General features: G+C 43.0%; 1 protein-coding gene across 23 annotated transcripts in view; it reads left to right on the forward strand.

Annotated features, from left to right (window-relative positions):
- The window catches only part of LOC105465246 (dysferlin), a 233762-nt gene that overhangs the window by 163295 nt on the left and 48281 nt on the right, over positions 1 to 22186 (forward strand). For 14 of the 23 annotated variants that reach the window (XM_071076889.1, XM_011713554.3, XM_071076895.1 and 11 more), the window contains one exon: positions 4768 to 4830. The exons of the other annotated variants lie outside the window; for them this stretch is intronic. In XM_071076889.1, the coding sequence (XP_070932990.1) occupies positions 4768 to 4830 (63 nt within the window). The remainder of the gene's footprint in view (positions 1 to 4767; positions 4831 to 22186) is intronic. 23 annotated transcript variants of the gene reach the window in all.

Below are 22186 nucleotides of genomic sequence, written 5' to 3' on the forward strand. Positions count from 1 at the left end.
GAACATGTCACTGGAGACCCTTGCTTGATGTTCAGGCCATGGGCTGGCACACTCCCCATGGAGCATTTCTCAGGTTTCTAGAAGTGTTTTGGTTTGTGTCGAGAGTGGCCAGTTCTGGAGGTGACTCAAAACGTGTATAAGGCAGGTCTGTGCTCAACCTCCCAGGGCTTGTAGATCAGTGTCTGTCTCTAGGAGTAAGCGGGGGCCCCTGCTTGGGTGGTGCCTGGCCTCTTTAAACTCTCCATGGCAATGAGGATTGGGATGAGAAATACTCAGACGTATTAACTCCACCACTTGTTCTTGGTCAGTGCAACCATCCTATGTGTAGACTTTAGCCTGGCAGACTAGGGGTGGGGGTGGTGTGTGCACATGAGTGTGCATGAGAGGTGGGGGGATAGGAGCAGGTGTGTGCACGAGCTCCCATGGGTGCTGGCCAGAGGAGTGTCTAGGCTTGGTGGTGGCAGTGCAGGAATTGTGGCCTTGACTTTGAACTTTCTGAGGGCAGGCCTGGGTGTGTCATCAAATAGGGAGAGCAGAAGTATCCTATTCCATCTAGTTCTCTGCTTTAGAAAATGATGTTTCATTGTTTTCAGACGATAAAATGATATGTGTTCTTTATATAGCATTTGGAAAATATAGAAAAATACTGAAACCCACCCAAACATACAATCTGAATGCACAGCTCCCAACATTTCATTCCCATTCTTTCCTCTTCCTTCTGGATTTCTCTTTCTGTCTCTGATTCTGTCTTTGACTTCATTTCTACCTTTAAAATAAAATTAAGTTCTTCGTTCACTAGTTTTTATTTATTTATTTATTTATTTATTTTTTATTAAGGCAGTTCTTGGTGTTGTAACTATGATTAGGGGAAGAAAAAAGAGTGTTCAGGAACACACAGAGAGCCTGCCACCCCCTGTCCCTTTTCTATAGAGAGTCTTGAAGCTCCAAATAGAGGCTGTGCCCCCAGAAATCACACCTTTGAGGCACTGAGATGCCCCCAGAACCAGCTGGGTATGGCAAGGGCGGCTGTTGCTGAGCATTCTGAGAGCGCTCTTGGGTAGAGGGGCTCCTCTTTAAGTCTTCAGAGAAGGAGAATTTCGGGAGGTGGGAATATGTGTGTGCTGAAGAATTAGAGAAATAACTTTTAGGAAGTTCCAGCTCTGGTCACAAAGAGACAAGGGAAGAGGGGATGTCCAGATCTCAAATAAGTGATGCCAAAGTGAGGAGATGCTTCATTAACAAGGAGACCAAACTCTTGGAGTCTCCTGGCCCTGCAGGTTCAGCATAGGTAAAGCATCCGGGGAAGCTTCTCCGGGGAGGGGCCTCTGAGGCGGGTGGGTGAACAGGGGAGGACAGGGAGGCTTTCCTGGCAGGCAAAAGGGCTCGGGCAAAGGCTTGGAAGTGAGACTCTGTGTGTATGTTGTATGTGACAAAGAGGTACGTGTGTGTATGTACAAGTGTGTGTGGTAGAGGTGTGTGTGTGGTAGAGGTAGTGTGTGTACATGTGGGGTAGAGGTGATGTGTGTGGTAGAGGTGGAGAGTGTGTGTGGTAGAGGTGGTATGTGGTAGAGGTGATGTGTGTGGTAGAGGTGGAGAATGTGTGTGGTAGAGGTGGTGTGTGGTAGAGGTGATGTGTGTGGTGGAGGTGGGGTGTGTGTGGTGGAGGTGGTATGTGTGTGTGTGGTACAGGTGGTGTATGCGTGGTGGAGGTGGTGTGTGTGTGTGGTAGAGGGGGTGTGTGTACATGTGGGGTAGAGGTGATGTGTGTGGTAGAGGTGGTGTGTGTGGTAGAGGTGTGTGTGGTACAGGTGGTGTGTGTGTGGTAGAGGTAGTGTGTGTGTGTGGTAGAGGGGGTGTGTGTACATGTGGGGTAGAGGTGATGTGTGTGGTAGAGGTGGTGTGTGTGGTAGAGGGGTGTGTGGTACAGGTGGTGTGTGTGTGGTAGAGGTAGTGTGTGTGTGTGGTAGAGGTGGGGTGTGTGTGTGGTAGAGGGGTGTGTGGTACAGGTGGTGTGTGTGTGGTAGAGGTGGTGTGTGTGTGTGTGGTAGAGGTGGGGTGTGTGTGTGGTAGAGGGGTGTGGTACAGGTGGTGTGTGTGTGGTAGAGGTGGTGTGTGTGTGGTAGAGGTGGTGTGTGTGTGTGGTAGAGGTGGTGTGTGTGTGTGGTAGAGGTAGTGTGTGTGTGTGGTAGAGGTGGGGTGTGTGTGTGGTAGAGGGGTGTGTGGTACAGGTGGTGTGTGTGTGGTAGAGGTGGGGTATGTGTGTGTATGGTAGAGGTGGGGTGTGTGTAGTAGAGGTGGAGTGTGTGTGTTTGTGTGGGGTAGAGGTGTGGTGTGTGTGTGGTAGAGGTGGTGGGTGTTTGTGGTAGAGATGGTGTGTGTGGTAGAGGTGGGGTGTGTGTGTGGTAGAGGGGTGTGTGGTACAGGTGGTGTGTGTGTGGTAGAGGTAGTGTGTGTGTGTGTGTGGTAGAGGTGGTGTGTGTGTGTGGTAGAGGGGTGTGTGGTACAGGTGGTGTGTGTGTGGTAGAGGTGGGGTATGTGTGTGTATGGTAGAGGTGGGGTGTGTGTAGTAGAGGTAGAGTGTGTGTGTTTGTGTGGGGTAGAGGTGTGGTGTGTGTGTGGTAGAGGTGGTGGGTGTTTGTGGTAGAGATGGTGTGTGTGGTAGAGGTGGGGTGTGTGTGTGGTAGAGGGGTGTGTGGTACAGGTGGTGTGTGTGTGGTAGAGGTGGGGGGTGTGTGTGTATGGTAGAGGTGGGGTATGTGTAGTAGAGGTGGAGTGTGTGTGTTTGTGTGGGGTAGAGGTGTGGTGTGTGTGTGGTAGAGGTGGTGGGTGTTTGTGGTAGAGGTGGTGTGTGTGGTAGAGGAGGTGGTGTGTGTGGTAGAGGAGGTGGTGTGTGTGGTAGAGGTGGGATGTGTGTGTGTGCGTGGTAGAGAGGTGTGTGGCAGAGGTGGGTGTATATGTGGAGTAGAGGTGGTGGGTGTGTGTCTGTGTGTGTGTTTTGTGTGTGTGGTGAGCGTGGGGTGCCAGCAGGAGACAGGCCTGGCCGGCTAGTGTGCAGGAGGCCTCGGGAGACTGTTTCCTCACTCTGTAGGGCGGGTGCTGGGGCTGGCCGGCTCCCAGGCTCCCAGGCTCCCAGGCTCCCAGGCTCCCAGGCGCTGGGGCTGGGGCTAATTTTGAGCCTGCTGCTCTGGTTATAGTCTCTGGGATGCCGTGAAGGTGGGAACGTGCTCCCAGAACCAGAGTGGCAAATTATGCCTGAGTCCCAAAGGGGAACGTGTAATTTCTGAAGCTGGACCAGATCTTTGGAACACTATGTTTAGCTTTATTTTGCTCTGGTGAACTGCCGGTTTCCCTCTCACCTTTCTAAAAAAGAACTGCATTAAAAATAACAGTAAGGCTTCTGTGGGGTTCAGGATGCGAATGGGAGGGGCATAGCCACTGCCTGGCGAGGCCCATCTCTGGCCAGCTGGGGGTGGCACGTGGAGTTCACCCAGTCTATTCCAGGGGTCACACGACATGTGGCTAGCACCCCAGGGCCATCCAGCAGCCCTGGCTAGGTGCCCAGGGCTGATTCTGCTTCTGGCTCTGAACAACCCTGAGTGGCCCCTCAGTGATGTGTCTTTTCACAGAGCAGGGAGGGATCCCAGTTCCCAAACACCCCTCCTGGGCCCAGCAGGGCTTCACCTTCCGTGGGTTTCTGTGGGCATCTGGGGAGTGTCTCCCAGAATCTTCGTGCTGAGGAAGGCAGGGCAGCCTGGGGTTTGGCCCTTTGGAGTCCTCCCAGAGTCCCCAGCTCGAGGTTTAGAGGATGAGGAGCCAGCCCCGGCAGCTCTGGGTCCCAGCTGGCTGCTCCCCAGCACCTACCCTCCTGACCCCTTTGCTCTTTCTCGAAGGGGCTGTGCTTCTTTCTTCCCCTCCACCTTTGCGCTTGCGATTCCCTCTGCCTAGCATGCATCTTCTCAGCTTGCCCACCTGCTAGCCTGGTACTCATCCACCCAGAGCCCCATTCCCTTCTCCTAGAGTATCGCAGTGGCCTCTGAACAAGTCTCCCTGCCTTCAGCCCTGAGCCCCGAGGCCCTCCTCAGGCTGCAGCGCAGGGATTTCTTAAGGTGAACATTATGAAATATTGATTCACAGTACTGGGAGATTGCAGGCAAGGAGCTGATGCTCAGAAAAAGATGGAGAAAGTGATTTGTAGCATGGAGTGGAGGTTGGACTGTAAGACTCCTAAAGTCCCCACTGATGTCAGGTTTTGGAGAAGACATATGATGCCCTGGTTCTTGTCCTGGAGGAGGGAGCACTGAGTAACCTGCTGTAGCTTAGGAACCATGCCCTGCAGTGTTAGTGTGGCTCAGTGGTTAGGATGCTGGGGAGTTGGAGTGTCCCTGAAGTAGGCAGATTTTGGAGAGGGAGGGAGGACATGTGAGAGAGTGGGCAGGAGTCAGGCATTGGCTGAGCTCCTTCCACGTGCCTTGCCTTGTGCTGGACGTGCCCAGCCTTCATCTCATTCGTACTCACTGTCGCCTTGTGAGGTGGGCTTTGGACCCATTCTCCAGATAGGACGCTGATTCAGAGAGGTCAAGGGGCTTGTCCAAAGTCACACATCTGGTGAGGTGTTGGAGCCAGGCTTGTCCAACTCCAAAGCACATGTTCTCCCTGGAGGAAGAGCAGAGGGTGCCTGGTCAGAGAGCGCTACCTCCTGGGGACTGTCCAGCCTTCCCTGAAGTGGATTCTCTAATCCCGTTGCTAACCAGCATGTTTCGTTTGTAGCTTGCAGACGGTCTGTCGAGCTTGGCCCCTACTAACACGGCTTCTCCTCCATCCAGTCCTCATGTATGTATTGTTTACTTATTTGTGGGCTCCTTGTGTTTCCTTGTGGGGCTGGGGGTAGGGGGTTAGGAGGGAAACGGGAGGGAAGAGTGGGAAGGAAGAAAGGAGGTATTTCCTGAGCCCTAGCAGGAAAGTCACCTATCTTTGCCTCACTGTAAAGGAGGAGTGAGAGAAAGCTATAGAGTAGATGCTCAGAAATGGACACCCCTAGGTTACTTCCTGGGATTTACCTTAATTTTATTTACCTGTGTGAGGACTGGGGGCTTAGGTGGGGCTGCATGGGCCAGTGGAGGCAGGGAAACCTCTCGATTAGACTCTGACTTCTGGAGTGTGGGACCTCAGAAGCCTCTTCTGGGCGCGGGACCTCAAACGGCAGGCTGACTTTCTGTGCTCCTCCCTGATGTGTGAAGGGGGTGTGTGACCGAGGAACCCTGGCTGGCCCCCTTGGGTGCTAAGAGGTCTGCTTGGGCCAACAGTCTGCTCCTGCAGTTTCTGGCAGGGCTCCTTTCTGCTTGCCTGAGTGGATTCCCTAGGTGTCATCTTTCTGGGCTGTGGGTCCCTCTAGGAAGATGACTTTGGTGTCTAGCCTTCAGCATGTGCTCCTGAAGACCTATGCTGAGGGCCAGTGGGAGCCCCTGACCTGTGGAGGGTGGCGTAAGAGACAGAACTTGCCAAAGGCAGTGAGTTACATTCTACTTATGGTGTCAAGAGGAGGCACTGCTGAACTGGGGGTCTCATGAACTTCTAGAAGGAGACTATCGATATAGATATATATTTTTTCTGATTTATCTTTTTTAAATAAAATATGGAAAACACAAAAAGTGTCAAGCAGGAAGTTAAAACCACTTTTATTCCTACCGGTTAATGATAGGCACTGTTAGGATTTTGATGTGCTTTCATTTTTTAGATGTCTTTTAAGCTCACATGAATACTTTTTAAAAACAAAATTGAGATCATAGTTTTTTTCTAATTTGGATTTTGTAAATTTAAAAGTATATATGAATATTTTTCCATATTTGTTTGTATATATTATGTTATATAATGTATATTATATAATATATAATGCATATAATATATAATGTATATAATATATACTATATATTATATATATACTTTTTTTGAGGCAGAGTGTTCCTTTGTTGCCCAGGCTAGAATGCAGTGGCGTGATCTTGGCTCACTGCAACCTCCACCTGCCGGGTTCAAGTAATTCTCCTGCTTCAGCCTCCTGAGTAGCTGGGACTACAGGTGTGCACCACCATGCCTGGCTAATTTTTTGTATTTTTAGTAGAGATGGGGTTTTACCATGTTAGCCATCCTGTTCTCGAACTCCTGGCCTCATGATCTGCCCGCCTCGGCCTCCCAAAGTGCTGGGATTACAGGCATGAGCCACCACACCCAGCCTATTCTTGTATTCTTTAAAGATATGGCTGCATGTCATATGAACTTTTAACTACGTATCATTTGCCATTTAGTTCGTTTATTTCTCCTATTGTCTTCTTTTGTCCCTTAAAGGACTTACTTTAGTTTACTTTATATATGTCCGTCCAGATGATTTCTTTCTGTTTTTTTGTTTTGTTTTGTTTTGTTACCCCCAGGTACACCTGTTCAGGCCATTTCTTGTTAAGGTGTATTCCCAGGCATTTTATGGTCTTTGGTGCTGTTCTAAATGGAATATCTGTTTTTCTTATGACTTTGTCAAACTATTGCTAGAATATGGGAAAATAATATTTTTGTATATTTACTTTGGAAGTGACTCTTTTTAAAGCCCCATTTATTAGTTCTGACTATTGTTCTTTGATTCTGTTTGGTTTTCCAAGTAGGTAAGATCGTTTTCTTCAAATAATGATAAACATGTTAGTTTCTTTCTAATAATAACGGCTTATTCCTTTTTCCAAATACCATTTGATATTTGAGATGCTGCTGAGCAGACTTATTTAGTCATTCATTCTAATGAGAATGCCTCTACCAGATTTCCGTTAATTAGGATAATTATTGATGGTTTCAGACAGATATTTGATTTTGGCAAGGTTGTGTCCTTTATTGTTTGTTTGTTTGTTTATTTATTGTTTTTGAGATGGAGTCTCGCTCCGTTGCCCAGGTTGGACTACAGTGGTATTGTCTTGGCTCACTGCAACCTCTGCCTCCTGGGTTCAAGCAATTCTCTTGCCTTAGCCTCCTGAGTAGCTGGGATTTCAGGTGCCCACCACCGCGCTTTGTTAATTTTTGTATTTTTGTAGAGACAGGGTTTCACCATGTTGGCCAGGCTGATCTTGAACTCCTGACCTCAAGTGATCCACCCTCCCTGGCTTCCCAAAGTGCTGGGATTATAGGCGTGAGCCACCGTACCCAGCTGATTGTTAGTTTATTAATAGCTTAAAAATTAGGCATGGAAGTTTAATTCTCTCAAATGTCATTTGGCATTTATTAAGATGATAATTTTATTTTCCATTGTCTGTTAATACGGTGTATAATTGTGCTATATTCCTGGGGTAAACCCAAATCGGTCAATTGGTCATGGTATTATAGTTTACTACAGTTGCAGCCACCTTATCCAATGCGGTCAAGACAGGTAGTTGATTGGCTAATTGAAAAAGTTGATTAAATAGGGACTTATTAAAAGTCATACAAATGTACCACAAACAGGCTAGGTGTGGTGGCTCTTGCCTGTAATCCCAGCACTTTGGGAGGCCGAGGTGGGCGGATCTTGAGGTGAGCCAGGAGATCGAGACCATCCTGGCTAACACGGTGAAACCCCGTCTCTACTAAAAATACAAAAAATTAGCCGGGCGTGGTGGTGGGTGCCTGTAGTCCCAGCTACTCGGGAGGCTGAGGCAGGAGAATGGCGTGAACCCAGGAGGCGGAGCTTGCAGTGAGCTGAGATCGCGCCACTGCACTCCAGCCTGGGCGACAGAGTGAGACTCCGTCTCAAAAAAAAAAAAAAAAAAAAAAAAAAGTACCACAAACATTTTGTTTTTAACCATATCCATTTAACTTTATTTGTCAATCATTTGACATGTGCCATGCCCTCTTTTTGAATTTGGATGTGCTGACTTGTGTGTCATGTCATCCTTTTGGTATAAATCAAATCCAAAATGCATTATCTAGGATTTTTAGTTTTAGGTTTATTAAAGTTTGATGAGAACGTAACGATACTTGCAAAAAAAAAAAAAAAAAAAATCTGAGTGTGGAGTCCTCTTAGAGTTTAAGATGCCCTTCCACCTTTTATGTTATCTCCCTTGTACATGATAGTCCTCACTTAGAAAAAAAAATCGAAAGCAAGCCAGGTGTGGTGGCTCTCGCCTGTAATCCAGCACTTTGGGAGGCCGAGATAGGCAAATTGCTTGAGCCTAGGAGTTTGAGATCAGCCTGGGCAGCATGGTGAAACCCTTTCCCTACAGAAAATACAAAAATTGGCCAGGTGTGATGGCACATGCCTGTAGTCCCAGCTATTCAGGAGCCTGAGGTGGGAAGATTGCTTGAGCCCTGGAGGACGAGGTTGCAGTGAGCCGTGATAGCATCACTGCATTCTAGCCTGGGTGACAAAGTGAGACCTTGTTGCAACAAACAACTCCACCAAAACACAAAAGCCTTAAATTAGTTTTCATGGATACAATGCCCTTCCTTTTTGTATCCAAATTCTATGTGTTTTTCAGTATATACTTTGTTTATCCAATTACTCTATTAGTACAACTGGCATAAACAGGTCTTGGAGGAAACATAGTTGACTGATGGCAAACACCCAGCTCATCTTCTGGAGCTGCAGTGGGCATCCTAGAACAGCTGTGGACAGTCAGTGGTTCTGGACCTCAGGCAGATTGTTGCAGACAGGACAGACAGCATTTGTTAATCCTGGCTAAGAAGAAGTTTTAAGGAGAGCTTCTATTATACATTATTGAGTTAGATTTGCTACTACTTAGGATTTTTACATCTCTGTTAGAAAGTATGACTTTCAAGGTGTCTTTGTTACACTTTGATGTCAGGGTTATACTAGTCCCTTAAAATCCTTTTCAGGTGTGATTCTACTTTCTGTGCTCTTAAACAGGCTCTGTGGCATGATAATTATTGTTGCTGAAAGGCCCTAAAATACACTAGAGACACTGTTTATGAACTTAAATTATGCAGTTTGGAAATGATATGATACAAATATTCCAATAGTTTGGCTTTATGTACAAAATGTATAATAGTAGGAAACCTAAATTAAAAAAAAAAAAAGACTGACAATCATGTAATTTAAAAGGTGGTGAAATTGTATCTATGTAGCTAATACAGGATAGCCATGATTTTTTCTCTAAAGTGGTGTTATGTTATATGTTTTGAATTATAGAAGATTTTCAGGAATGCATATCTTATATAATTCTATACGATGCAACTGTCTTGTACGCATTTGTAAAACTGGGCTCAACACATTTTCTGGGAGGGGATTCTTTGATCATTTTGTACTTCTTCAATCAATTTGGTAGCTGAGATGTCATCACATACTGCCTGTTAACATTGGTATAAATTTGTACATATTACTATAATAAAAGCTTTGTATCTATTCTGTTTTCATCTTTATTCTTAATTTTATGTATTTGTGTTATTTTCCTTTTTTATTAGGCTTCATATAATTTCATGTATTTTATAGCTGTTTTCCATCCAAAGAACCAGCTCCTTAAAAATTCTGCTGATATTATAATAGATTGTTTTCTTTAATTTCTACATTCAAGTCATTTTTAAGCGCTCTCAATCTGGAATTCCTATTATATATATTCTAGATATCTTGGGTTATCAGTTTATCTTTCTCTCTCTCTTGTTTAGAAAAGACTGTTAAAGGTAGATATTTGTCTATATTCTAAAAATTCTAAAGTTTTGCTTTTCACACTTAAGTATTTATTTCATCTGGAATTGATTTTGCGTGTGTGTTAACTGTGAGGTAGAGATTTTTTTCTCATATAACTAACCAATGAATTAGTATCATCATAGAATGACCTGTCCTTTCTCATTGACCTACGGTGACAGCTGTGCCATTTGTTGGGTTTCCATATAAGTGTGGGCTATTTGTGGGCTCTCTATTCTGTTCCATTGGTCTATTTGTCTTTCCCTGGGCCATTTCACTATTTTATTTACTATAGCTTTCTAATAAGTCTTGATCTCTGATAAGGAAGTACTTTGTTCATATTCGGAAACACCATTGCTATTCTAGTCCTTTGCTTTTCCACTTCAGTTTTAGAATCAGTTTTTCAATGTAAAAAAAAGTTGAGATTTGTGATAGAGTTATAGTGACTTTCTGGATTAATTTGGGGGAAAGCAGACATTTTTATTATATTGCCTTTTAACCATGAACATTATATATCTTTCCATTTATTTAGGCCTTCTTTAATGGTAATTTAATGAATTTTTATAATTTTATCCAAAAAAGTCTAGTACAACTTTTATTATATTTAGTTCTAGCAATTTTATGCATTATTGTTCTCTTTACTTGAATTTTTAAAGGTATATTTTCTAATTGGTTTTTGCTTGTATATAAATGAAATCAATTCTCATATACAGATCTTATATCCAGAAACTTCGCTAAAATCTCTTATGAATTATACTGGTTTGAGAATTCTCCTGGATTTTCTATGGAGTCAATCATATAATTTGTGATTAATCACAATTTTAATTCTTCTGTCTATATTTCTTTTACTTTTTAATTTTATTTTCTCGTCTTATTGCCATTGACTAGAACCTTCAGCTGATGTTCTATGTACTTGGTTATAGAGAGTATTCTTTTCTGCTCCTAATTTAAAAATGAATGTTTTTATGTTTTACCACTGAGCGTTAAAATTATCAGGTGAACCTAGTTACCTGTTAGAACCTTACTAGTTAGCTGTTTTTTTCATGAATGTTGTTAAATTTTATTGAATGTTTTTAAAGTATCCATTGAAGTGATCATATAATTTTGCTTCTTTAACCTGTTAATGTAATGAATTACATTAATATATAATACATAATTATATGGTATAATATATTAATGTATATGTTAATTAGGTAACCCAAGATATCTAAAATATATATAACAGGAATTTCAGATTTAGAGAACTTAATATACACCAATAAATATATCTATATTAGTACTTAAACAACTTTGCATTTCTGAAACAATCTAATCTGATCATGATATATTATCTTTTTTTCTGCCTTGCTGGACTCAGTTTGCAAACGTTAAGTTTAGGATTTTTTTTTTGCATCATTTTTTTGGAGTGATATTGGCTTAAAGTTTTCCTTTTTCATACTATTATTTTCACGTTTTGGTATCTAGATAATACTAATCTTATAAAATGACCTCTGTTGTGTAAGCCGTAAGATTAACATTATCCATTGCCTAAATGTTTGGTAGATTCACTCATAAAACTGTCTAGACTTAGTATTCTTTTTGGGAATATTTTAAACTGCTGATGCAACTTTAAAAAATGTTTATAGGACCTTTGAGATTTTCTGTTTCTATGTGAGTGACTTTTGGTGATTTAAATTTTCTAGGAATTATCTATTTCTTCCTAAAAATATTGGTGTAACATTTTTTTATGATCTCTTAATTTTTCGAAACGAATTTCTTCTCCCTCTAGTTATGCCTCCTTTCATTCTCAAGATTATATTTTATTATTCTTGCCAGAATTTGTCAGATTTTTTTCAGTCTATTCAAAGAATTTTTAGTTGATCTTCTCTATTATTTCCTTATTATATAATTTATTCACTTCTTTTCTTCTATTTTATTCCTTCCATTTTATTTCTTTTCTTCCTTCTATTTTGGGGGAGTTTATTATATTTTAACTTCTATGTAAACATTTAAGGCTATAAAATTTCCTGTCACTGCTGCTTTATGCATCCTGTAGGTTCTGACAACTAATATTTTTATTTCCCATTCTGAGTATTTTTGGATTTTTATTTCTTTTTGACACCTGAGTTATCTAAAAACATGATTTTTGGAAGTTACTAACTTATATTTTAAATTGTCTTTTGTTATTGATTTCTAGGTTAACTGGAATGGTCTCTGTTGTCCAGAGAATGTAGTCTATGTGTAATGGTTCAATACTTAGAAACGGCCTGACACTTGCTTTATGGTCTAGTGTAAATCTGTAACTGTCCTGTGTGTGCTTGAAAAGAATGTGTATTGTCCAGATGTCTTATATATTTAATGTGCATTTAGAACAGGCTTGTTAATTGTTATTAAAATCTGTACTTCTTCTGATTTTTGTGTCTGTGGTGGTTTATCAATTTCTGAGCGAGATATGAAAATATTCTGCTTTGATGTGACATTTGTCAATTTCTCCTTATAATTCCACCTACTTTTATATATTTGATGATCTCTATATTTTTTCTCTCTCTATAGAGAATTCTTATATCTTCTGGGGAATTGAATCTTTTAACAATATGTAGCAAGCCTCTGCCCATCTCTGTCTTTTAAAGTCTCTGCTAATGAGAGTTTTTCTTAAAGTCTGTTTTGTTCATGTTAATATAGCTACCCCAGCTTTCTTTTGGTTAGTATTTTCCTTGTATAGCTTTTTCCATCTTGTTACTTTCAACTTTTCTGTCTTTAAATTTTAGCTATCTCTCCTGTGACCAGCAAATAGATAGATTCTATTTGTGGTTAATCCATTGTTACAATCTTTACTAATATATTTGAATTTGTTTCTGCCATCTTATTTCGTATCTCTATCAGCCCTTTTTTTTGATTAAAATATTCCCCTCTTTTTTCCATCCCTCCTCTTCTTTTTAGTTTCAAAACTATGTATTGTTTCTATTTCTTTAGCGATTAGTATAGAAATTTTAACATGCATATTTAACTTAGCAAAGTCTAAATTTAATTGGTGTTTATATCTTCCTCCAGAATATTACAAGGAACTTAGACTGCTTTAGCTCCAATCATCTATCAATTTGCAAACTTTTGTACACTATTTTAGTTTTATCTTTTTTACCTACCTTTTAAAAGCACTATTATATTTTAAGTAATCATTTTTTCTTTTAGCTATATTCCCATTTACTTTTTTTTTTTTTTTTTTTTAAATATCAGTCGTCTTCTTCCTGAAGTAGGGCCTATTGAAATTCCTATAATTGAGGTCAGTTCATTATAAACTTTCTCAATTTTTAATTGACTGAAAATATTTTTTTCACCCTTATTTTGGAAATAATAGTTTCACTAATAGTTATTTTCTGTCAGCACTCTCTTCTGACTTCCATTGTGCTATTATTTTCTTAAATCTGAGGACTTAAAAAATTTTTGTTTTGAAGTTAAGTTTAGTTTTGGCTGGGTGCAGTGGCTCATGCCTGTAATCCCAGCACTTTGGGAGGCTGAGGCAGGCAGATCATTGAGCCCATGAGTTCAAGACCAACCTGGGCAATGTAGTGAAACCCCGTCTCTACAAAAAATACAAAAAATTAGCTAGCTGTGGTGGTGCATACCTGTAGTCCCAGCTACTTGAGAAAGTGAGGCGGGACAATCGCTTGAGCCCAGGAGGTTAAGGCTGCAGTGAGCCATGATTGTGCCACTGCACTCCAGCCTGGCCCACAGAGTGAGACCCTGTCTGAAAAAAAAAGAAAATTTAAAAAATAAAATTAGTTTAATTTAATTTTTGAGAGATACTATTTTTATTCATTCTGAGCAATTCTCCACCATTATCTCTTCAAATGTTACAGATTCCATTCTCCCATCATTTCTGGAACTCTGATTGGATATATAACGGACCTCTTCTATTCTTCATGTCTGTTAAACATTCTTTCATATTATTTATTTCTTTGGGTTGCACTCTGGCTAATTTCTGAAAGTGTATCTTCTAGTTCACTCGATCTTTAGCAGTTTCTAATCTGCTATTTTACCCTATCTATTGAGTTTTCAGTCTTAAGTACTATATTTTTATTTCTAAAAGTTTTATTCCCCTAATCTGCTTGTTTATTTTTGAAGGTCGCTTGTCCGTTTGGCATACTTTTAATGCCTTTTATTTATTTAAACAGTTTTTCCTTAAAGCCCTATTTCTGACTACTCTGACTTCTGTTTCCTGATTCTGCAATTGGTTGGCTCTAGCTGGCTCTTGCTCATGGTGCCTAGTTCCTTATGTGTTTGATTGTGAACCATGTTCCTTGGAACTTTATCTGAGAATTCTTTGGGGCCTGTGTGGAAGTTACATTCTTTTAGAGAGGATATGTGTTTACTTTTACCAGATGTCTGTAGACACTATAAACCCAGATTCACTTAAAACTAAATGTTCAGTGTGTGGCTTTTTGGGTCCCCTAGTTAGTATGCATTTTGGCTCCTTATTTCTCTGGATTCTTCCTTTCTCATTTGCCCTTAAGGATTTTCTTTACATTCCTATCAGCTCAGTCATGCATTTAAAATGGATTTTAGAAGTATCTTATCTGTTAATTTAGGTGTTCTTACTTGGAGGGTTTCTCCGGTTGTCTAATTTGTCATTTTGCTGGAAATCAATGCCTTTATTAGAGCTTTAAATTTGAAGTCATGGTTTTCATCATGCAGGTTTATCTCCTTCAGAGTTGTGTACTCTAATTTCTTGTTTGCAGTTTCCTCTTAAGACTTCCTATGAATATACATGAGCCATTTGTTTTCTTCTGCTTTTTACTCAACTCTTTAACAGCATTGGGAGACATTTGTCTTTGTTTTCAGATCGCTCTCCTTCTTTTGCCCTTAATATCTTCTCTTTTTTTTGCCTTGTGTTTATCCTTACAGAGGGAAGTCCTTTCTTGTCAAATCCTGGGAGCTCAGTTAGATTCTTTCCATAAATTCATGGCCCTTTCTAATCTCAAACTCAGACAAAAGGAAGAAGGAAATAGTTTAGATTTGCAATAGTTTCACTTTGCTGGTTAGAAATCTAGCAGGGTGGGATAAGTAAGAAGGAAACTAGGATCAGAGGCAGCGACATGGGGCTATTCTTCTGGGCTGAAGAGTTTATTTCCTATGTTTGTTATGGTAGTCAGGGGTTAGCTAGGGTAGGCCGGAGGGCCAGAGCTGCTGTCCCTACCAATGAACTTCTATAGAGGAATTTCTTAAGTAAAGGAGAGTTGACCCTTTCCTACCAGGCCCACCAGGCATGGTGTTACTTTAGGGAAGTTTCTACAGTTTTGGCTGAGTGAATCCTTAACCTTGTGGGTTCAGACACCTGTTGGGTCAATTTTCTCACAGCTAGCATCTGTGTAAACTTACATGAGAAATATACCTACCTGGGGCATGTGACCTTGGTGGCTGGTCCAGCGAATAGTCTCCTATAAGTTCAGTGAGTGGGAAGCCAAATTGTGATTAAGAGTGAGAAATCAGAATGAGGAGAGAAAGAGTTCTGTAATTTGAACTTTAGTGCCAGCTGACCAAGATGGCCTGACACATCCATCTCCAAAGGTAGGGGCAGCTTTAGTCCCTAAGCGTAGGCCCCCTTTCCCCTGATGGTGCTGATGTGGACACCTGTCAGTGTTTACCCCTTACTCCTATTTGCCTGATTAGTACCTTTCTTCATGAATATGCTTTTTCTCTGGATTAATACGTTCTCCCCACTTATGGTTAAGTCTTAGGGTAGGAGGCATTCTTCCCTGTTGAGGTGACTTTGCCTCTCCTTGCTCTCACTGACTATGAAGTTATTTCATGGTCTAATTCTCCAAGGGCAGCCCTATTTCCCTTAATTCCAGGTTGTGGGGGGATGCGGGATGCCTTATTGCAGATCATGAGTACTGACACCAAATTATTCCAAGACTTTGAAGCAAAGGTTTTCTGAGCAAAGGAATCAATTACAGGGCGTGGCTCCCAAGTGAGGAAGCATTTTCAGAAGGCATCCAAGGCAGTTTGTCTCTGAACTTCATGGTTGCACCTCTGAACTGGAGAGTTAGAGGGGGAGTATTTTAACTTTAATAACATTCATGGTTTTACCTGTACTTTTGTACATATCAGATGTGCTAATTAGGAAGACACTTATCTTTTCCTTAAAGTAGGTTTCCTAAGGACATGTATTTGGCAATATTGGTTTAGCAAGAATTACTGTATGTGCTTGAAAGTAACTGTACTTCTTTAAAAATATCACTCGTTCAGAAGTGTTGCCAGTGCAGCCTGGCCTCCCCCCACTCCCATTAGTTCTGATTAGGAGGTTTGATGCCCGTCACTGGTGTAATCTGGACCTTCCTTTGTGACTCATTCTTTCTCTCATTTTCTCAGAGCAAATACAAATCGCCCATCAAATGACAAGTGAAAGCACAGGGGAGACGAGGGGAGGGAATCAGAGCCGAAATCTGTTAGCTATTTGGAGTAATTGGTTATTTGCTGTGTTTGCTGGTTGGGAAGCAGAGCACATACTTCACGGTCTCTCCTGTTACGGGGGCTGGAGTCACCCTCCGATATTGGATCCTTGTTGCCGGAGCCCTTGGCTCGGGGCGCCTTTTCCCTGCTTGGCATTCCTGTGGTCTCCTCGGGGGTGCACCCCTCCTCCCTCGCTGCACACTGCAGGGGGGACAGCCTGGGGTGAAACTTGTCTGGCAAACTTCAGGGCTCCATCAGGGAGGAGGAGGCCCCGGCTCCCACCATCCAGCCCTCCTTGCCTCCACCTCATCCTGACATAACCCCTCCACCACCCCCTGCCCCAAGGGGTCTTTCCCCTGGTCCAAGAGGGATCTGTTTTCCCATCTAAAGAAAAAACACTCATCTCTTCCTAGAGGGGTATTCTCAGCTTCCCTAGGAAATCTACAGCATAGGCAACTCTCTCTGAGGTCTAATTTGATGTCTTCCTCTCCCTATTGGTCCTATGCACTATCTACTCCCTAGCCTGGGTCAAAATAGTGCTTGGAAGTCGGTGCAGTGCTCACTGCTGAGCACAAGACCCCTCTGAGTGTGCTTGGTGAAACTTACTAACCACCTTTTGTCTTTAACTCTTCTCTACATTAACCAAGGCACAGGGAAATCAGAGCAAATTAACAACAAGTTCAAAATATAAAATATTTGAAAAGTAATGTGATTTTGTGTATGAAAATGCACACAGTAACTAGAAAGTAGGTTGACTTTGGCACATAGTAGGCTCCCCTCAAATCCTCTTAAAATTGAATTTAGGAGAGCTAATATCAGTGTCTGTAGCTTGATGAATGCTTCTGTAGTCTTGGGAAGGCCTTCAAAAATAGTTTTTCTCTTGAGTAGTTGGAACTCTTGTTAAGCAAAATTGTATACATAAGCAGAAGGAAGATAAGGTATGCTGCCCAGGCCCTATTGGAATTGTCATAGATTCTGAATTAGTGATGTTTTGTTGCTTTCTTCGTATGTTTGAAGAGTCTGATGGAAGCTTCTTTCATTCACCTACTGTCTAGGTTCCATTACTCTAGGCTTTCTGCATAGTTGTATGGGGTTATGGTGCCCTCACAGAATCCAGGCATGGGCCCCCAAGGATCTATCTTAGGATCCTGAATTGAGAAAACATCAGCAACCTGGGGTTCCCCACAGTTCCCCGACACTCTGTGAGTCCCCCATCCGGAGCAGGCCAATAGTCAAGTGATCAGGTCCCCTTGCCATCTGTTTGACTTTACTGGATTTCAGGCCCATGTAGTCTCTGGGCCTTTGGAAGCAATTCAGCATTTTGGTTAAAAGTCTTCACTTCTTTCCCCCCTCTGCTGATCCAGAAATCAGAGTAAGCGGAGTAATGATCCCCTCCACAGACTAGGAGGCTGGACTACAGGGAGTGTCTACAAGAGGTTGAAAGCCCAGTGTTCCACTTGTAGAAATAATTAAGTGACTTATGTTATGAGTGTGTGGAGTTCTGCTGAATCAACACGGTGGCTGGCTGTGGGCATATGTCTATGTGGCTTTGAGGGGCATGAGTGATTTTGTATATGGAGGGTGGAGTAGGTTTGAAGTCAGGGTATTTGCATGTCTGGGGGTTTGACTGGTCTACATGTAGGCATGAGTACTTTTATGTTACATATGTGTTTATTCATGTGTGCATGAGTAAATAGTCCATTTCCTAAATCTCAAGACGTGAAAGAATTAGAGGAACCTTTGTACCATGATTCCAGTAATACAGATGTAGAGCTGTAGGGTAGCAGTACTGGAGATCAAACTGATGACACTGGCAATATCACCAAGAACATTAATCATGGTAAACTTTACAGGTTACAGCATATCTTTGTAGATATCTACTCTGAGCCTTACAGTAACCCCAGTGTTGGGTTGTTATGTTATTATCTTGATGATGATGATTTGTACTAAGAGGGAAATTACTTTCAGCACAGTCTAGGATGTCTATCTCTGGGTTGACATAGGCATGAAGGCCTACTTAAAATTACAAACAATAATGGACCACTTTTTTTTTTTTTAAGAGTTGGGCATATAGTTCTCTATAGTGACCCAAGGTTTAGCATTATAACCTTGGTGGCAAACGGATTTGACCAGAAATTTTTCTCTTTGATTCAACTGGTCATCCTGGGAAGAGAAAACAAATTCTGTACCTGCCCCCTGTCTCCTGCTTCCTGACTTCACAGAAAGGAATTATTGTTGCCTGTTTTTCTGCCCATATTTATGAAATGTGTTAGGTCTACTGAATGCTGATGGGAGATTAAATATTTGGAATGTATCATACTGATTTGGGTCTTCAGGGGGATTAAGGTGCTCATTAGACTGGATCAAGACTGGAGAAACATATCTCTGCTATTTTGCTCTGGCTGCCCAGGAACTGCGTGTTGGCTATTAGCTGAAACTGGAGAGCCTCCCAGTCCATGCCTTGATCAGACTTACTGGGTTGGCTGACTGCACAAGGGGCCTTGAACCTTGAGCATGGGGGTGTGATGTTTTAATGGCCAGACTTCTTGTTAAAGCCTAAGGTGACACCTCAAATATCAAACCTTTTGTGTTTCTTTTTCCTCCTTGCCATGTTCCAAAACTGGATACTTTGCTGTTGCAAAATGAGGTAAAAAACACATTTGGAATGAGAAAACATACTACTATTTCCCTTTTGGAGCTTTGGAATATGGGATTCCATTAACATCAGAGGGTTAGTTGGCTTTGGCACCTCTGAGTTCAGACATGGAATAGCTGTCCTGTTTTTTTGTGGGGCTCTTTCTTATGGGTGTGCTAACTTATTCCTGGACTTTCTGGCAAAGAAAAGGGAGAAGTGGGCTTGAAATAACTCCATCAGAAGCCAGATTAGTGAAATAGCAGGAATGATATTTTCAAGTCACATCTGTGAGTGTGTTAAAAATAGAACTTTATTTTTCTGTAAATCAACTTAATCTCTCCTTTGAGCCCACATTTTTCCTGATGGCAGAAAAATCCGGGTAATCTTCAGCATTTTAGGTTTAAACTTAGGTAGTCTGGGCTTTTTGTCTTCCTCCTTAACCCCAGGAGGCAGCTGAATTCTGGGTTGGGCTTCCATAACCTCCTGACCTCCACAGGGAGGAAGTCCTGGTCACCAGTATGTGTCCACTCTGACATTTAGAGACTCACTGATTTCTGGGCACACAGGCCATATTGCATCTTCTCATTTCAGCCCCCAAATCTTTCTAGGTTTCCTGGCTCTTTCTCTCTCCACTACCTTTCAAGCCCTACAGGGAGTGGGGCACCATTAAGCAGCTCTCCCATGACACTCTGGGGTCTACGGGAAATTCCAAGGGCTTAGGCTCTGCCTCCCATGACACCCATGCAGCCATCTCCAGTCAACTGCCCCACATCCAATTCCTCTGGCAACTTTTGGGTGGCTGCTGCTGCCTGGACCCCCAAAGTTATGGAGGGGTCTGTTCCGTATATACTTTAGAGCTGACCTGGAGGCAGGGTGTGCGGTGCCTTATCAGAAACTATCACAAGTCTCTAATTCTTGCTTCCTTTCTCCTTCTACACTTTCATTTATTTTGCCTATGATGGGGAAAAACTGGCTGGACAGAACATTCTTTTAAGCGTATTATTTTAATGGCATGTGATCAGCCTTTGTCAACTTCAAAGCCAAGGATCACCCCCTCTTTCCCCACATTCTGCTGTTGAGGCATTCCTGTATCCATCAAATATTGACAGAACTGCAATTATGTTTAAGGCAATGTTCTAAGCATTGAGGTTATGAGTGTTACAAAAGGTAAATGGGGTTCGGTGCGGTGGCTCACGCCTGTAATCCCAGCACTTTGGGAGGCAGAGGTGGGTGGATCATTCGAGGCCAGGAGTTTGAGACCAGCCTGGCCAACATGGTGAAACCCTGTCTCTATTAAAAATAACAAAAATTAGCTGGGTGTGGTGGCACACACCTGTAATCCCAGCTACTTGGGAGACTGAGGCAAGAGAATCGCTTGAACCTGGGAGGCAGAGCTTGCAGTGAGCCGAGATAGTACCACTGCACTCCAGCACTCCAGCCTGGGTGACAGAGCAAGACTCTGTCTCAAAAAAAAAAAAAAAAAAAAAAAAAAAAAAGATAAAAGGCTCTGCCTTCATGGAGAAGGAGATACAATTAACAAATATAACAAATATTACCCACGTAAAATCTATTGGATATCAGATGGCAATAATCACTGTGGAGAAAAAGCAATGAAGGGGGAATAGGAATTGTTGAGAGGGGGTTGTGATTTACAATATGGACAATAACAAGGGTGAGACTGAGGTTGCACTGGAATCAAGACAAGAAGGAAGTGAGGAAGTGGCTTAGGGATCTATCGGGGGAATAGCATTCCTGCCAGGGGAAGGACATGAGGATGCTAGAAGTGTTCAGGACCAGGAAGCCTTGTTGGCTGCAGTGGCATGAGTGAGGAAGAAAGCGGAAGGACGTGAGATCAGGGAGGTGTGGGGGCTCAACCATAAGAGACTTTAGAAGTTATTACAAGGGCTTTAGTTTTATTCTGGGTGAGCTGACAAATCACTGGAGGGATGTGCCCAGAGGGTGACAGGATCCCATGTACATGGTTGTTGGGTTGAGCATGGATTCAGGGAGCAGGACGGCAAAGGTAAAGGTGGGGAGGCAAGTTAGGAAACTGCTGCAGTCATCCTGCGTGGGATGATGGGGCTGGACTGGGGCGGTAGTGATAGAGTGGTCTGGTTCTGAATATGCACTGGAGGTAGTGCCAGCAGGAGTGACTGATGGATTGAATGAGGGTCATGAGGAACAGGAGTCAAAGGTGATTGCAGGGATTTTGTCTTGAGCATCTGGAAGGAGAGAGTTGCCATTTGTTCATATGAGGAAGGGTGTGGGATAAGCAGACTGGGCAGGGATGTTCAGAGGTAGGAATCTGGACTTACCTTTGAGAAGCCTATCAGATGTCCAGTGGGAGATGTCACATGGGCAGCTGGAGTCCAGGGAAGGCATCCAGGCTGGACAGAGCTCAAGGTGGGACTCATCAACGTATGTGCTATTTAAAGAGCTAAGACCCAGGGAGAACCCAAGGGAGCGAGAGTGGATAGAGAGGAGGCACTCAGATGGCCAAAGCGTGGGTGACAAGAAGGAGGCAGCAAAGAAGACTGTGCAGGTGTGGCTGGTGAGGTGGGAGGACAACACTGTGGTGCTCTAGACCGTGGAGCTCTGCAAGGTGAGGGGAGATGCTTCAGGGACAGAGGAGTGACCACTTCTGCCAAATACTGCTTCTGGATTGATTATTGAGGTCTGAGTCATTGGTGACCTTGACAAGAATGTTTTGAGGAGGACAGAGAATGGAAAGATAAGAATTAGAGACAATAAGTATGGACAACTCTTTCTAGAAGTTTTTCTGTAAAGGGGTGAAGGTAATGAGGTGGAAGCCAAAAGGGAACGTGTGGGCAGAGAGAGAGACATATTCTTGGTGAATAGTGGGGCACTGGTGCCCATGTGTGAAGGCCGACTGGAATGACCCAGAGGGGAGGGATGTTGGTGACACAGGAGAGGGTGGGGAGAGTCATGGAGTGATGGCCTTGAATGGGCCAGAGGGGATGAGCCCCGGGCATGAGGGCAGAGGTTGACCTTGGGTTGGGGTACAAGCTGAGCACCCACAGGAGCAGAAGGGAAATTAGCACATGGCCTGGGTGCTGGTGGGGGCTTGAGGAAGTCTCTTCCAGTTGCTTCTGCTTTCTAGGAGAAAGGAAGCAGGGACATGGGCTGAGCATGAGTCTAGGGAGGAGGTGCTAGAGGGCTGGGGAGAGGGTGAGTGTGGCAGGTGGTATCGGGAGAAGGGGCGAGTAAAGGGCCAGGGAAGTGAGATGGGGTGCTGGGTGGCACTGGGGCTCCTTGAAGCTGTGCCAGGAACTTGGTGTGAGACCCAGCAGCTGGTTTCATGGTTTTTTTCAGCCACATTTGGTTGTGGGGACCTGATGCGAAGTGGAGAAGAGCTGGATTTAACCCGAGGTGGCGTTGGCCAGAAGTACAATGGAACAAGAGAGGCGCAAGGCGTTTAGGAGAAGGAAAGGGCGAGGGGGTAAACAAAGCATTGTAGG

The sequence above is a fragment of the Macaca nemestrina genome, chromosome 13 (genome assembly GCF_043159975.1).
Source record: "Macaca nemestrina isolate mMacNem1 chromosome 13, mMacNem.hap1, whole genome shotgun sequence".
NCBI classification, from domain to species: domain Eukaryota; kingdom Metazoa; phylum Chordata; class Mammalia; order Primates; family Cercopithecidae; genus Macaca; species Macaca nemestrina.